Source organism: Suncus etruscus, chromosome 1 (genome assembly GCF_024139225.1).
Source record: "Suncus etruscus isolate mSunEtr1 chromosome 1, mSunEtr1.pri.cur, whole genome shotgun sequence".
NCBI lineage: Eukaryota > Metazoa > Chordata > Mammalia > Eulipotyphla > Soricidae > Suncus > Suncus etruscus.
The window spans coordinates 193,956,397-193,971,328 of NC_064848.1; the positions used below are offsets into that span (position 1 = coordinate 193,956,397).

At 55.3% G+C, this 14,932-nt stretch overlaps 1 protein-coding gene across 1 annotated transcript in view; it reads left to right on the top strand.

Moving 5' to 3' along the window:
• Window positions 1-4,750: 4,750 nt before the first annotated feature.
• The window catches only part of MRC2 (mannose receptor C type 2), a 52,910-nt gene continuing 42,728 nt past the window's right edge, over window positions 4,751-14,932 (top strand). Inside the window, exon 1 of the mRNA XM_049781626.1 lies at window positions 4,751-4,855. Coding sequence (XP_049637583.1) covers window positions 4,765-4,855 — 91 coding nt within the window. The 5' untranslated portion in view covers window positions 4,751-4,764. The remainder of the gene's footprint in view (window positions 4,856-14,932) is intronic.

Genomic DNA, 14,932 nt, shown 5'->3' on the forward strand with positions numbered 1-14,932 from the left:
TGGGACGCCTTTTTCCCTAGCTGGAGACGATGTCTAGAAGGCGCATCCATCTTTTATTTTTGAAGGGGCTAAGGGGCTGCACCTGGTGATGCAAGGGAGGACCATATGTGCTGCCATTGATTGGACCTGGGTCAGTGCGATGCGAGGCAACAGCATCTTTTCAGGCCACTGTGGACTTGGGGTATGCCAGAAATGCATGGCCCTGGGCCTGGCACTGCTTTCCCTTTCTCAGGTAACACAGGCACTGAAGCTGGGGTCCTGTTACATTTCCGCCAGGGCAGCGAGGGTGAGCAGTGGCGATGCTGCTCTCAGACCTTGTCCCAGCCTCACCCCTCTGCAAGATACAGGAAACTGGCATTTCCTGCTTGCAGAATAAAACCCTGCATCATATCTGTGACCGAGAGCTGCTGTACTATCTTTTCATGCTCCCATGTGGAAGGCTTTAGAACACACCCTGACTGCAGGCGGTGAACTGAAAATTCAGGCACCCCTTTGGGTGATGCCTCACTCTTGGGCCTTCTTGCCAAATACACAGCAGTGAGCTGAGCGAGCTCAATGGGGAAAGCACAAAGGAAGAAGCCCAGGTTCGGTTCCTGGCACAACATGACGCCATTGAGCATGGAAGTAGTTTCCAAGCATGGCCAGATACAGCCCCAAACCCCAAAGTGGTAGATAGATAAGTAGATTGACAGATGTAACCATAAAAGGCAGTACCCCATGAATGAACTGCTCTGCTCCTCCTTTACCTGGGCAGGGAATTCAGGGTCCATCTGGATGGGGCTGGGATGGGTGGGTGGGAGGGGGGACTCAAGAGATTCCAGAGGGAACAACCCTGGCTGACTGTTTGGGGCCTGTGCTGTATGATGGGGGAACCTGTGGGTGGGACAGTCCGGCTGCAGTGAGCAGGTCTGGGAGCAGGTCTGGGATCAGAGGGGACAGGGAGTACAAGAGCCCTATTGTGCTGGGGGAGCTCAGCAGGGCCTTGAGACAGGCTGGAGTCAGGGTTGTGTGTAGATATGAAGGATATGTGAGTGTGGGGAAAGAGACTCCGTGGTGTGCAGGGGTCAAGGGGCATCTGCTTCGCTGGTGGCCCCATCCACTGTGGCCAAGGGTCAGATGCCTGGAGCTGACTAGAGGCCTCTGAGCAGCCTCTGCTGTGGTGGTGGTGAGGGGGGGGGGTGTCCAACCTCTCAGGGCAGGGGGTGGGGATACCTCCTCATAGCACTTCTGGAAGTTTCCTAGCACTTCTCCCTGGTTTTACAGATGAGAAGATTGTATCAGTGAGGGGCTTCCTGCCAACCCACACCTCACTTCCTGCTCCTGGCCTCTCGTACCCTGCTCTCCCGGTTGTGAACTAACATCCTTCTGTCCTTCCATTCTGCTCCTGCCTCTAGTCTACCACCTCTGTTTCAGGCTAGCACCAAACTTGGCGTGGGGTGGGGCATGGCTTCCAGACATTCTTGCTTGGTGGATCTGGGAACAGGAGGATGGCCCTGGCCCTGCTCTTCCCAGACCTCCCAGAACTGCAGTTGTCTGAGGCCCATGGGGCAGGATAGTAGATGTATCCGGCAGCTGGAAAAATAGAAAGCAGAGGTCTTGTTTGCTGCCTCCTTGGTTTACTGGAGGGTCTGGAGAGATGCTTTCAGGTAGGAAGCCTAGCTCCTGGGCCTGGCTTAGCACCCAGGAAACTCAGGAAACATGAGGACAGTCTTGTCCTAGAGGCTTATGTCGGGCATTTCTGGACAACCATCTGGAGAAGATGACCAGGTGTGCTCACATGAGCCTCTGCTTCCCTAACAGCATATCTAGGAAGGCCACAAGGGACCAGCCATGGCTTCTGCTGGAGGTAGGTCAAGGCTCCGAAGATGGTGCTGGGCTGGTTTTGGAAGGCGGCAGAATAAATGGGGTGGCGTGGGACAGACGTTAGAGCTCCCGAGGGCTCTCCGCTCTGCCCAGGAGGCGGATGCTTTGCTGTCAGGCCTGGCCTTACCATCTCACCATCTTTCAACTTCAGCTCAAGCACTTCTATAGTCTTCCTTGGACTCCAGGCATTGTGGATACCGAGAACCAGTCTTTGGGGAATATGGGACCCAGGGAAGGAGGAGTGGGTTGAGCAGGGGTGTTAGTCAGCTGGCCACCAGCCAGCCTTTGTCCACCTCTTCAGTCGTTTTCACATGGTTTGGATGGCATCGGATCAGCAAGAAACTAATCTGCCTGGTGGAACCGAATTTAGCTTGAGGCTATTCACTGTTCTATTTCTTAGGGTGAGTAGAGATCTGGGGGCCCCTTAGAGCAGTTGGTGGGTAACCAGGGGTGGCTCAAGGCGGCTGCCCAAGGATGTGGTGCTGGCGATGACCCAGGCCAGAGGCCTCCAGGGCTGCACCTGGCCATGTGCCGGAGACCAAACTGAGGTCACCACAGGCTCACAAACTCCCCAACCCTGTCTGTTCTCCAGACCCAGCCTCATTTTTCACATGCTGGTCACCACCCACCAGTGCCCTTGTCCACTTTTATGAGGGGTGGGTGGAAAGGAGCAAACAAGGCTTCACACTAACAAGGCAAGTGCCAGCCAAACTTGGACAGTTGTGGACAGGGTCAGCAGGCAGGGTCATGGGCCTCTTAGGAGAAGAGGAGGGTCAGGGTGCGAGGGCTGGTCCCTCTGAAGTCCACTACCTGGCATGCTGACCACCTCCCAGTGACAGTGGGTCCTGGGTAGGATCTTTAAGCATCAGAGACCTCGCTGGACTCAACTGGGAGAATTGCCCAGATGCAGCCTGGCGCCTTGCCCTGCAAGTTCAAGAGCAAAGACAGATGGTGGCTGTGGAGGGGGGGTGCAGACCGAGGGCAGATGTGGGCTGCGAGGCCCATCCTGCAGCAGGAAGCCGCCCCCGGCTGCCTCCCGGGGCCTCAGAGAACCAAAGAAGCAGCTGGTCTCGGATGCTGGTCTGGGGCTTGAAGATGGACGGTAGTGAGAGTGTGTGTGTGTCTCTCCAGTCAGTACAAGTCCAGAGCCGCTCATCTGAGGTGGGGAGAGAGGAGAGAGACGGAGAGGGAGGAGGGGAGAGAGGAAGGAGAGAAAGAAGGATGGAGGGACAACCAGCCTCCGTGCCAGGAGCTGAAGCTCTGGGTGATGGCTGGAACCAGGCTGAGGACTTTGAGAAGGACCACGGAGTGGACTTGAGTGACCCGGGCACAGAGAAAGAAGTGAGGGAAGCTTACCTGCCCCTGGCAAATCTGGAACCCTGGGCAGCATCTATGCACCCGTCCACAGCACGGTGTGGTAAGATGGGAAGCCACTGGCCAGCTACCCTGGTCCTAACTGCCTGTCCAGGGACCATTATGCAGGACAGGCCCCTGCCCCTGGGTGTGGGAAGGTTGAGTTGTTGAGTTAGGAGAGGAGAGGCACAGGGGGCAGAGAGCCCTCCGTGTGAGCTCCGGTGTAAACAGGACCCAAGACACGGCTCTACGACGGATCCTGCAGAAGTGACCGTGACTTGGTGGGACAGGCAACAGGGTGGTGGTGCCCTGGCCACACAACCTGTGTTCAGGCCCCTGTGTAGCTTGTGGGAACTTCATGACACCGGGCGATTCTCCCAAGCTCACGTGTGGACCTGCCGTCTCCCACTGTCTTAGGTTTGCTCAGAATCACAACCCAGTGCGGGGAAGTGAAGGGGTGGAGGTGCTTGCCTGAATGTTGCGGACCCCACTTCCAACTCCAGCATTCCCAAGAGTGACCCCTGAGCACAGCCCAACAGAGAGGAAAGCTAGCGGCCATCCAGCCCCAGTGTGGAACATGATCAAGACCCTGGGCCTTACTTTTTTGCAAGGGCAGGGAAAGGAAAGACGGGTTTTTGTTCTTCCCAAAAAAACAGACAACACAGGAAATAAACCCGTTTATTTACACTACAGTTTCGGGACTGGATGGGATGGGAAACACGAATCGAATCCACACTCGGGGAAGGGGATCTCCAAAATGTCTGAGAACATGGATCTGAGCCCGGAGAGAAACAGCTTTTTCTCCAGGCAGGGCCACCCCGGGTCCGAGTGTCCCACCCAGCCTGGGGGCTCACTCCCTAGTTTTTCCATCCACGGATTTTCCACTTGGTCCACCGTGGCCGCCCTCGCGCTCTGCTCGGCCAGACCGGCCGCTTTCCCGAAAGCTGGCGCTGGACACGGGGGCCTCAAAGAAGCATCAAAAAAAGCAGCCGGAGACGTGGGCCAGAGGTGGGAGGGGGGTGTCACAGCCAGGCTGAAAGCAAGAGCGCGGAGGGGGGGGACCTTTCTCCCACCCTCCGGGGGGCCGGTCCTCCAGGAGCAGGAGGCGGGAGGGAAGGGAAGGGAAGGGCCGCAGCGGGCTCCCAAGGCCCGGCCGCGCCTCCAGCCCTCCACGCCACGCCACGCCGCGAAGTTTGCGCAAAGTTTGGCCGCCGCCAGTCGGGGGCCCCGTGACGCAGCGTCTGGCACCCCAGCGGCACGGCCCGAGGCCCCGCGACCCTCCTGGCCCGCCCCCGGCCCACCCTCTGCCTCCGCCCCGCTCCTCCTGCGCGCCCCCCACGCGGCCGCGGCCCCCCAAGCCCTCCTCCCCGGCTCGGCGCCCCTCCTCTCCTCCCCAAGCCCGCCCTCCGCCTCCGCCTCCCGCTCGCCCCGGGAGAGAGACAGAGAGAGAGAGAGAGCGAGGCATCCCTTCGGCCCGGCCGGCCGCGAGCAGGAGGAGCGAGCCCCGCGCGGCGTGCGCCCCTCGCTCGGCCCCGCGTCCCCACGGGCATGGCCCCCGCGCCCGGGACCCGCCACCTGCTCGGCTGCGCGCTGCTGCTCGCGCTGCTGCACCCCGGCGAGCCCCGCGATGCCCTCCCGGGTAAGGCAGGCGCTGCCGGGCGGCGGGCCGGGGGGAGCCGCGCGCCCCTCGCCCACACGCGCGCGTTCCTTGCGGGGGACACCGGCCGCGCACCCGGGGCGCGGAGGCGGGGAGCCGAGGGGCGCGCGGGCGCCGGGAGGACCTGAGTGGAACCAGATGTGGCCTGGGGGCGGCGGCGGGGGAGGGGCGCGGGGGTCCCGGGCCGCCCTGCACCCCCAAAGTTTTTTTGGGGGGCGCGTGGGTTGTCCCAGGCGGGGAACGAACGGGTGGCCCCCAAAACCCTTGCAACCGGGAGATTGATTGTTGGGAAGTTCCCGAGGTTCTGGGATTTGTTGGGACGTTTCCTAGTTTCTGGGATTTGGGGTGTTAACTTCCCACTGGGTGGGTGGGTAGGTGGGTGGGTGGTCCTCCGTGGGGTCCGTTTTGTGCCACCCGGGACGCAGCGGCAGGCTGGGCACCGTGCGTGGCACGCGCCGGGCTAGTGGGGCGCACCGCTGCAGCGTGGAAGCCCCCTTGGCGGCAAATGTCTAAGTCGCCCCAGAGCAAAATCCCACTGGGAGAAAGAGAAGGTGGAGCTCGGAAGGTGACAGTACAAGTTGGGGGGCAGAGGAGTTGGAGAGCCTCCTTAGGGGGTCGAGGAGGGGAGCCCCCGGGCTTGGTCCACCACCCCTTGGCGGGCTTTCAAGGACTCGGAGCAGGAGCCGGATCGGCCAGGGCACCCCGAGCTGGGCCCCGTGTGTGATTTTTTGGGGGGAGAGTGGGGACTAGGCACCCGTGGGGGTCCCCTGTATGTCGCTGTGGTCACTGTCGCCAATCCATGTTCCCTCCGGGCTCGTTCACCCCACCCCCGGATTCCAGACCTGGGCCCGAGTGTGGGGCAGACACGCCAGCAGAACCCCACCTCCAGGCGGGCGTGCTGGAGAACCGCGGGGAGCCGGCCTGGGCCAGCCTTCCCCCCCCCCCTCCAGCCCCAGCCCCCAGCTTTGCGCCTGGAGGAGGAGCCGGCCCCGGCCTTCTAGTCTCCCCTCTGATCCCTGGGCTTCTTGCAGAGAAGCTCTGCTGTGGGCCTGGAGGAAGTTGGGGGGCCCTGGCTCTCCCGTTGTAGCTCTGGGGAGCAGAGAAGACGGGGCGCCCCTACCGAAGTCCCCTCCTCCTGCAAATTCCTTGTGGTCCCCTGACCTGATGTAGGGGCCGTCCATAAATGCGTGGGAGTCTGCCTGCCATAGGATATGTGGGTCCTGCCTTAGTGGCACCCCCGGTTGCTGTCAGCGGGGTGACTGTGCCTTCTTGGTGTACCTGAAACGCACTCCTGCTGTCAGCTCCTGCAGCCAGTCAGTGTTGGCTGCCTGTTCTGTGCTCTCCACTCAGACCCTGGGGAGGGGGTGCAGATCCCAAGTCAGGGCCCCACTCCTTATAGCCAGGTTACCCCATAATGGGGCAGACAGAACCCAAGGAAGTGGGTATCATGTGTGCCTGTTTTGTGCAAGTGGAGATGGAAGTTAAGGGGACCGGCTGCCTTTCCGGGCTCCCTGGAGGTTGGAGGCCAGAGATCAGTTGGGGCTTCCCAGTTGGGGCTTCCCAGAGAGCCACAAATGGGAGCCTGAAGGGGCTGGGGTGTGGGGTAAGGGGGGGCAGAGAGTCTGCAGTGCTCCAAGGGCCAGGGTGGGATCCTGAGGGCTCAGGAAGATGAAGTGAAAGAAAGTTCATCTGGTGCTTCAGATGACAGAATGGGAGCAATGGGGGAGAAAGGGGAGTGGGGTTTCTACACAGAGGAATGAGCGGTGGGTTGGGGAGAGGGTACCGCAGCACCTGAGCGTGAGCACAGTGGGTGATGGACAGTGAACTCCCATCTTGAGGGGGTTCTTCTTGCCCCTCAACAACCAGCAGTTCTTGTTTGAACCATCTTGTCAGACCTGGGGGCTGTCAGCCCAGCTGGTTGGTCCTGGAACATTCCCTTCCCCGAGGGCTCATCTGGAAAAAGTGGGGTGCAGGGGGAGGAGGATGCCATCCTGGTCTCCTGCTCATGAGAGAAATCTGGATTTCTGGCACTATAGTGCAAGTGTGATTTGAGACAATGAAGTGGTTTGGGTGTATCAGTTATTTCCAGGAGAACTTTCTCTGGGACCCCATGCCTGGGGGTGGACCTGGTACCTTTCAGGCAGCAGTTCTGCTCCCCAAGGGCCCCACACACACAATCCACACGGTTCCACTTACCAAGGTTCCAGGATGGAGAAACCAGAACAAGCTTGTGCCCTGCTTGGCACCAGGTGTGGTTCCCACCCACGTTTTCCTGTTTCTGGGAAGACTAGAAAGTTCTGCTTCCTCTGTCCCTCCCCCAATTCCGACATAGCCCCCAAGACAGGGAACCACCCCCCAAACCCCATTGGCATCTGAGGCTACTTGGAGAAGAGTCGCAAACATGATTAAAGAGGCTGCTGGAGGGGGCTCATGCATCGACCCCAGGTCAGCATCCTCCCATCACTCCCCTTGGCTTGGGTTTCCCATGCTATGCTAGCAGGGGGTGTCTGTGCTGCCTGGTGCCATAGACTGGGTCTCTCCTGTGACTCCATCCTCTGTCCTATAAATCTGGGTGGGACGCTGGTGGTGGTGACGAAGCCCTGGACTGCACCCCGGGTCGCACCCTGGAAGGGGCTGTGTTCCCCAACAGAGCCAACTCTGGCCATTGGGAACAGATGGGTGGCCCCCCGACCCCACCCTGAGAGCCCCACTACTTCCTGTCTGGCTCCTCCATCCACCCTTCTGGCTGGGTCCCTGCTCAGCCTCCTCCCACTGCACACGATCCCATTCACAACTGTCCCCTGCACGACTGACCCCGTTTAAATCCCCTGGTTGACTCTCTCACACATGATTGTCCCCCACACACTGTCCTGCACATGAATGTCCCAGGCATGACTGTCCCCCCCATCTCGATGACTCTCCCGCACAGACCGTCTCCCTACAATTGTCCTCCTTACAACTCCCCTGCACGACTGCCCCTGTGGCTCTGTGCCCAGCACTCTCCCTTCCTAGTCTCCCTTGCCCATCCTTCAAGGAGTCTAAGGGGAACAAGGGCATGGTCCTTCCCCTATGGTTGCATTTGTGCTTAGGAGACAGTTCTGGCTTCACCCACAGTGAGACATGGGGGTGTTCTCTCTCCCTTCTCTCTCTCTCTCTCTCTCTCTCTCTCTCTCTCTCTCTCTCTCTCTCTCTCTCTCTCTCTCTCTCTCTCTCTCTCTCAGACCTCCCTTTCATGCCTCACTCAGGCTCTGTTCTCTGAGATCACTGCTGGCGGTGCTCAGGGGACCCCGTGGAGCACTGGGGGTCCATCCTGGGTCAGCCACATGCATGGTAAATGCCTTCCCCACTGTACTATGGCTCTGCCCAGAGGAGTTGTCTCCTCTTTATCTTTCTCAGGGACAGGATCTCAGTTTGTGCCCCTTAGCTCAGGACTTAACCCATGCATACGTGGGTAGTGGGTGTGGCTGTCTGAGTGCTCACGGTGCTCCCCAGGGGTCACAGCTGGCAAGGCTGCCAGGACTGAGCTCAGCGCAGGACAGGGCAGGGCCAGGATTTGGACTCGGAAGCAGGTGTCCTACCTCCTGTGCTGTCCCTGGGGGCACTGGTCTTGGAGCTGTTTTGGTAAGGAAAAATAAGAGAAGTCAGTCTCCCCGGCTTTTTCTGGCCCCTTCTGCACTAGAAGGTTTGCTCCCCAGTGTAGACTGTGGTGTGGTCAGAAGCGGGCTGGTCTGTCTTCTGGAAATGTAAACAGAGACCTGGAAGGTGCCACAGTGATACGTGCATCATCTCTGGGATTGTGACCTCAGGCAAGAGCTCACGGTTCGTGAGATGAGAAAAATAAAATAATTGCCCTTCATAGATGTGCTGGAAACACAACACACACACACACACGCACGCACGCACGCACGCACGCACGCACGCGCGCGCGCGCGCAGTGCTGGCCTGGAAGAATTCTAGACACTGGCTGCTTCACGAGTTATTGGGAATTATTGCTGGCTTTATTGAGAAGAGAAAGTCTGAGTAAGGAGTTCAGGTCTGATCTCAGGGAGCCCTGCATAGACCGCCCTCCCGACAGCCTTTTCTTTAATCAGAGCAAATAGAAACCGATTATCTCTTGGTGAGACTTTGCTCACTGAAGTGACTCAAAGCAAATTCCTGAAAATGGGGCCAGGGTGTGAGGTGATTTCATAACGAGGGGATTTATTTTACACTGAAGGAGGTAAGGGACCGGCCTCACATCCCGCTAATCCTGGGTTGAACCCTGAGCTCTGAATGTGATTCCTTTCAGCACCACCAGGTTAGTCCCTGAGCACCACGAGGGTGGCCCCCAAAACACAAAAAGTAAGGAAAGAAATCTTTAAAAGGCAAAACTGAAAGCACGACTTTGTTTCTCAGTTATCCTCATGGTTGAGCCCTGAAGCTTCCCTCCCTGACTTTCACGGAGACCCAATGGGGCTGGACACCCCCAGACCTGATGCTAAGAAAAATCACTCCCCACCATTAATGGATTCCCTATAACAGGCCTTGCCTTACAGGTTTTGTTTGCTTCTCCCTCCCCTGTTGTTGATGCAGTGCCCCAGGGTGGGCAACCCTTGGAATGGAGCTGGTTCCCTGGCTCTGTGCATTTTGGGGGTGGTGCCAGAGGGCCCAGGTGGCACTGTGCATCTTGGGGGGTTGCAGAGGGCTCAGTTGTGATGCATGTGGGCCATACTGGGGCTGAACTTATGGCCTTGTGCTGACCAAACTGGTGCCTTTAGCCACTCAGTTACCACCCTGCTCTTTACCTGCTTGTTCTGACAATGTACAAAGGCTGAGGGAGGGCAGAGTAATTGGTGCTGAGGAGACTGCGGAAAACCAAAATGGGTGTTAGCTGGTTTCTCTTCTGGTTTTTAGTTTGGGTTTGGGTTTTGGGGCTGTGCCTGACTGTGTTCAGGGATTGGGTCTGTCTGTGCTCAGGAATCAAACCCTGTCAGCTACATGCAAGGCAAATGCTGTCGCTCCAGCCCCCATAGATGCAATCTTTAAATCTATTGAAGATGAGAACTCTTGGGCCAGGGAGGAGGCTCAGTAGTAGGGTATTTTCACGGGTGAGGCCTTGGGTTAGATCCCCAGCTGTGCACAAAGGAAAGGAAGAAAAAGGCATTTATTGCTGTGATTTTCAGCTGGGGTTTGTCCACCAGCAGGAGAACATGCCTAAGCTGAATATTAACTCCAGAAACGGCACAGCCTCAGTCAATCTTATTCCACAGCCTCGTTTCAGAAAGAAGAATGTGAGAGCTTTGGTGTGTGCGTGTGTTTGATTGTTTGTTTTTGTTTGGGGGCCTTACCTGGCAGTGCTCAGGGGTTACTCCTGGTTCTGCGCTTAGAAATCGTTTTTGGCAGGCTCGGGGAACCATATGGGATGCTGGGACTTGAACCACTGTCCATCCTGGATTGACTGTGTGCAAGGCACATGCCCTACCGCTGTGCTATCTCTCCGGTCCCGAGAGAGAGAGAGAGAGAGAGAGAGAGAGAGAGAGAGAGAGAGAGAGAGAGAGAGAGAGAGAGAGAGAGAGAGAGAGAGAGAGTTGTCTGAGTCAAATTCAGTATATCTGTCCCGTGTGTGTGTGTGTGTGTGTGTGTGTGTGTGTGTGTGTTTTGTCTGAGTCAAATTCAATATATCTGTCTCCTAACAGCGGGCAGTCCCAGCCCCCTGTGATCATGCTCCTTAATAACTAGAAGTCCTGGATCCAGTCCTGTTCTCTGATTTGTGTTCTGTGCTGAGAACACAAATTGTCTCACCGGTTGTCCCCAGAATGTCCGTTACAACTGCTTTTCCCATCTCGGGTCCCTGTTTTATCCTTTCATTTACAAGCTTGGTCTTTTTGTCTTTTATGGCTTTACATGTTGGAGAACTGTGTAACAGTTGTTAGTAAACTGTGTAACAGTTGTCTCTCCTTTTGCCTGACCATTTCCTCCTGCATTTTTGTGAGGCTTTTGCTAGGAGAGGGTGTGTAGATGACCCCTGTGGTTCCCCAAAAGCCAGGTCAGGCTGATTCATGTTCCAGTTGCCTCTCCTCTCAAAAGGAGCCTGTCCCTTCCATCAGGACTTCAGTGGCATCGATGGGTGAAATATGTGGTTATTTATGGCTGCATGATTCCTTTTGTTTTTACCTTTTTGGGGAACCACACTTGGTGGTGCCCAGGGCTTACTCCTGGCTCTGAGCTCAGCTGGCAGGGTCAGCAGGGGGTCAGGATTCAAACCCTGCAGTGTGCAGGGTTTTATTATTTCTTGGGTCCCCAGCACAACTCTGAGTCACCCCAAAGTGAACCCGTCGAATACCCAGCAGCTCCTTTTGAGGGATGTTGTGTTTCTGCCAGAGCTGTTTCTGGGTGCATCCTATATCCCACACTTCTGCAGAGAAAGTGAGAGTCTGGAGGAGACAGTCCTTTCCACCGATGTCAAGAAGAAGCCAGACCAAGATTAGAAAAGTAGGTTGCCTTTTTTTTTTTTTTTTTTTTTGGTTTTTGGGTCACACCCGGTGGTGCTCAGGGTTTACGTCTGGCTCTGTGCTCAGAAGTCGCTCTTGGCAGGCTTGGGGGACCATATGGGATGCCAGGATTTGAACCAGGGTCCGTTCTAGGTCAGTGTGTGCAAGGCAAATGCCCTACTTCTTGCGCCATGTACATCACCCTTTACTGGTGAGCATTTCTTTTTTTTTTTTTTTTGTGGTTTTTGGGTCACACCCGGCAGTGCTCAGGGGTTATTCCTGGCTCCAGGCTCAGAAATTGCTCCTGGCAGGCACGGGGGACCATATGGGGCGCCGGGATTCGAACCGATGACCTCCTGCATGAAAGGCAAATGCCTTACCTCCATGCTATCTCTCCGGCCCCCTGGTGAGCATTTCTTGCCACCAATGTCTCCAATTTCCCTCCCACCCCTGCCTGCCAGGGTTGAGGCATATAACTCCTCTCTTTGTCTCTCTGTCTCTTATCTCTTTCCCTCATCCCTTTTTTTTCCCATTTAGATACCATGAACTGCACTATTGAAAACAACATTTTTGTTTTGTTTTGTTCTGGGGACAAACCTGGTGGCTCTGCACTTTAGCCTCACTTCTGGTAGTGCTGGGAGACCATATGGGATGCCAGGATCGAACCCAAATTGACTGTGTACAAACCCTACTTACTGTACTATCTCTCCGTGCTGTCCCCTCCCTACCTCCACCCTGGAACTGTTTTAAATCACTTGCAATCAAAAACATTTTTTTAAAGGAGCTGATTGGGGCCAGAGTGATAGTATAGCAGGTAAGGCATTTACCTGCACATGGCTGACCTGGGTTCAATTCCAGGCACTGCATATGTTTCCCGTATCCCACCAGGAGTGATTCCTGAGCACTACTGGGTGTGCCCCCTCCAAAAAAAAAAAAAAAGAAAGATGATTTGCATCTAACAAAGTTGGGTATAAATATGTTTCATTGAAGCATACTTTATGAAAATCAGGGTTTAGAGAATCACTGCAGAATGCATGGTGTTTACCGTGCATGCAGTCAACCCTGCTTCCATTTCTGGCACCCCATATGGTCTTTTGAGCCCCACAAGGAATGACTCTGAGTTCAGGACCAGGAGGAAGACCTGAACAAAAGACAAGTGTGACTCTTAAAAAACGATGTCCTGGGGCCGGAGAGATAGCATGGAGGTAAGGCGTTTGCCTTGCATGCAGGATGGCGGTTTGAATCCCAGCATACCATATGGTCCCTGAGCCTGCCAGGAGCAATTTCTGAGCGTAGAGCCAGGAGTAACCCCTGAGCGCTGCCATGTGTGACCCAAAAACCAAAAAAACAAAACAAAAAACGATGTCCCTGGGACTGGCGAGGTGCGCTAGAGGTAAAGTGTCTGCCTTGCAAGCGCTAGCCAAGGAAGGATCGAGGTTCGATCCCCCGGCATCCCATAGGGTCCCCCCAAGCCAGGGGCAATTTCTGAGTGCTTAGCCAGGAGTAACCCCTGACCATCAAACGGGTGTTACTCAAAAACAAAAACAAAAACGATGTCTCTAAATATGGCCCACTCCAGTACTATCTCTGACAGCACGGATGGTCCCCAGAGCACCTCTGCAGATCACTTTTGATCACAAAGCTAGGAACAGCCTCTGAGCACTGCTGGTTTTGCCAACTCCTGTTCCCAAGCCTCCCCCAGATGAAGGAGTTCACTGGCAGGAACTTCATGAATGAGGCACCCATAACAGTTTTCCCATTTCCCTTCTCTGCCCTTATTATGTATGCACTTGCTGCTGTGATGTTGGTGATGGTGTCTGCTGGCATCTGCGGTGCTCATCAGAGTCTCAGCCTCTGGGATTGGAGACCGTAGAGGGCAATGACCCAAGTCACACCCCCAATAGCCCAGCTACAAACTGGTCTGTACATATCCATAAGTCCCAGGATCTGGGACTCCAGGGCTCTCTCCTCATGTTGTGGGATTGTGAGGACAGTGCTCAGTGGAGCTCGAACTCTTTATTTTTTGAGCCGAATCCATCATGTGGGGTGATTCCTGGATCTGTGCTCAGAGATCACTCCTGGAGGGCTCGGGGGACCACATGGGATGCTGGGGATCCAACTTGGGTAAGCCGTGCACAAGGCTACACACTGTACTATTGCTCGAGTGACTCACACTCCTTGAAGATAGTGAGCAGGAGGCTGGCACCTGCCAGTGACTATGCCTACTGGGGGTGTCCTCAGGCTGCATTTCTGAATCTGCTCACAAAGCACCATAAGCAAGAGTTGGCTCATAGATATGGCTGTCACCTTGTTCCCTGGCTGTCCCCGTAACACTCTTCTCTGACAGAAAGTTCTGGGGCAAGACCTGGGTGTCGGGGCCGGAGAGATAGCATGGAGGTAAGGCGTTTGCCTTTCATGCAGAAGGATGGTGGTTCGAATCCCGGCATCCCATATGGTCTCTTGTGTGATTTCTGAACGTAGAGCCAGGAGTAACCCCTAAGCCCTGCCAGATGTGACCCAAAAACAAAACAGAAGACCTTAATGTCACTGGAAGCTCATAGAGCACAGCTGGGTGCGAGATTGTCTGAGCCCTCCCAGGGCAGGCTCACTTCCAGGGCTGGTCAAGCTAGGGGCAGATAGACTGGGGGAAAGGCTTCTTTCTTGGGGGCAAGGGTTGGGTCACATCTGGTTATGCTCAGGGGCCACTCCTGGCTCTATACATTAAAGTGAAGCCACCCCAGAATGTGCTCAGGGAAACATATATGGTGCCCAAGATTCAAACCAAGGTGTTGGCAAGTGGGGCAAAGCTCCTTAGCCACTGATTACCTCCCCAACCGCCCCAGTCAAGGCTTTGATTATCTTCTCTCAGGTCTTTGCTGTTCAGATTGATTGATTTTTTTTATTTATTTTATTACTTTAGATAGACACCAGGGCTTACCAAGTTGTTCGCTATACAGTTGCTGTCCTTCAGTGTTTTAATACAAATTTCACCCCCAGTATCTCCTTCCCTCTATCATTGTCCCCAGTTCCTATCCATCCCCAAGTCTGCCCCTACGGTGAGCACAAAGTAATTTATTTATATTGTTTGCTACAATAAATGATAATGGAATTTCCAAAACATACTTCAGTAAAAGAAAAAAAAAATTAAACTGTTATATCTCATCCTGGGCCATTAAATCGTTGTCTAAGGTTTACTAGGCTTTTGTTGCTTGGTGAGTATTCTGTGCTGTAGTTGTTGTTGTTGTTGTTTGTTTGTTTGTTTATGGAGCTTTGTCGGCTTCTATGCTATTTTCCCATCTAATTTGGTTTGTTCCTGCTGGAGGTGTTGTGTGCCTGCATCTATGATCTCGCTCTCTAAGAACTCCAGAACTGGGCCTTGAAGCTGATATGGCAGTGGCTGTGGGATGTGTGTGTGGCTGCTGGGACTTAAGGACGTATGGTGTGTGTGTGTGTGTGTGTGTGTGTGTGTGTGTGTGTGTGTGTGTGTGTGTGTGTGTGTGTGTGTGTGTGTATGTGAGAGAGAGACAGAGAGACAGAGAGAGACACAGAGAGAGCACGAGCTAGGAGGGCTACCCACCCCCATGATCAG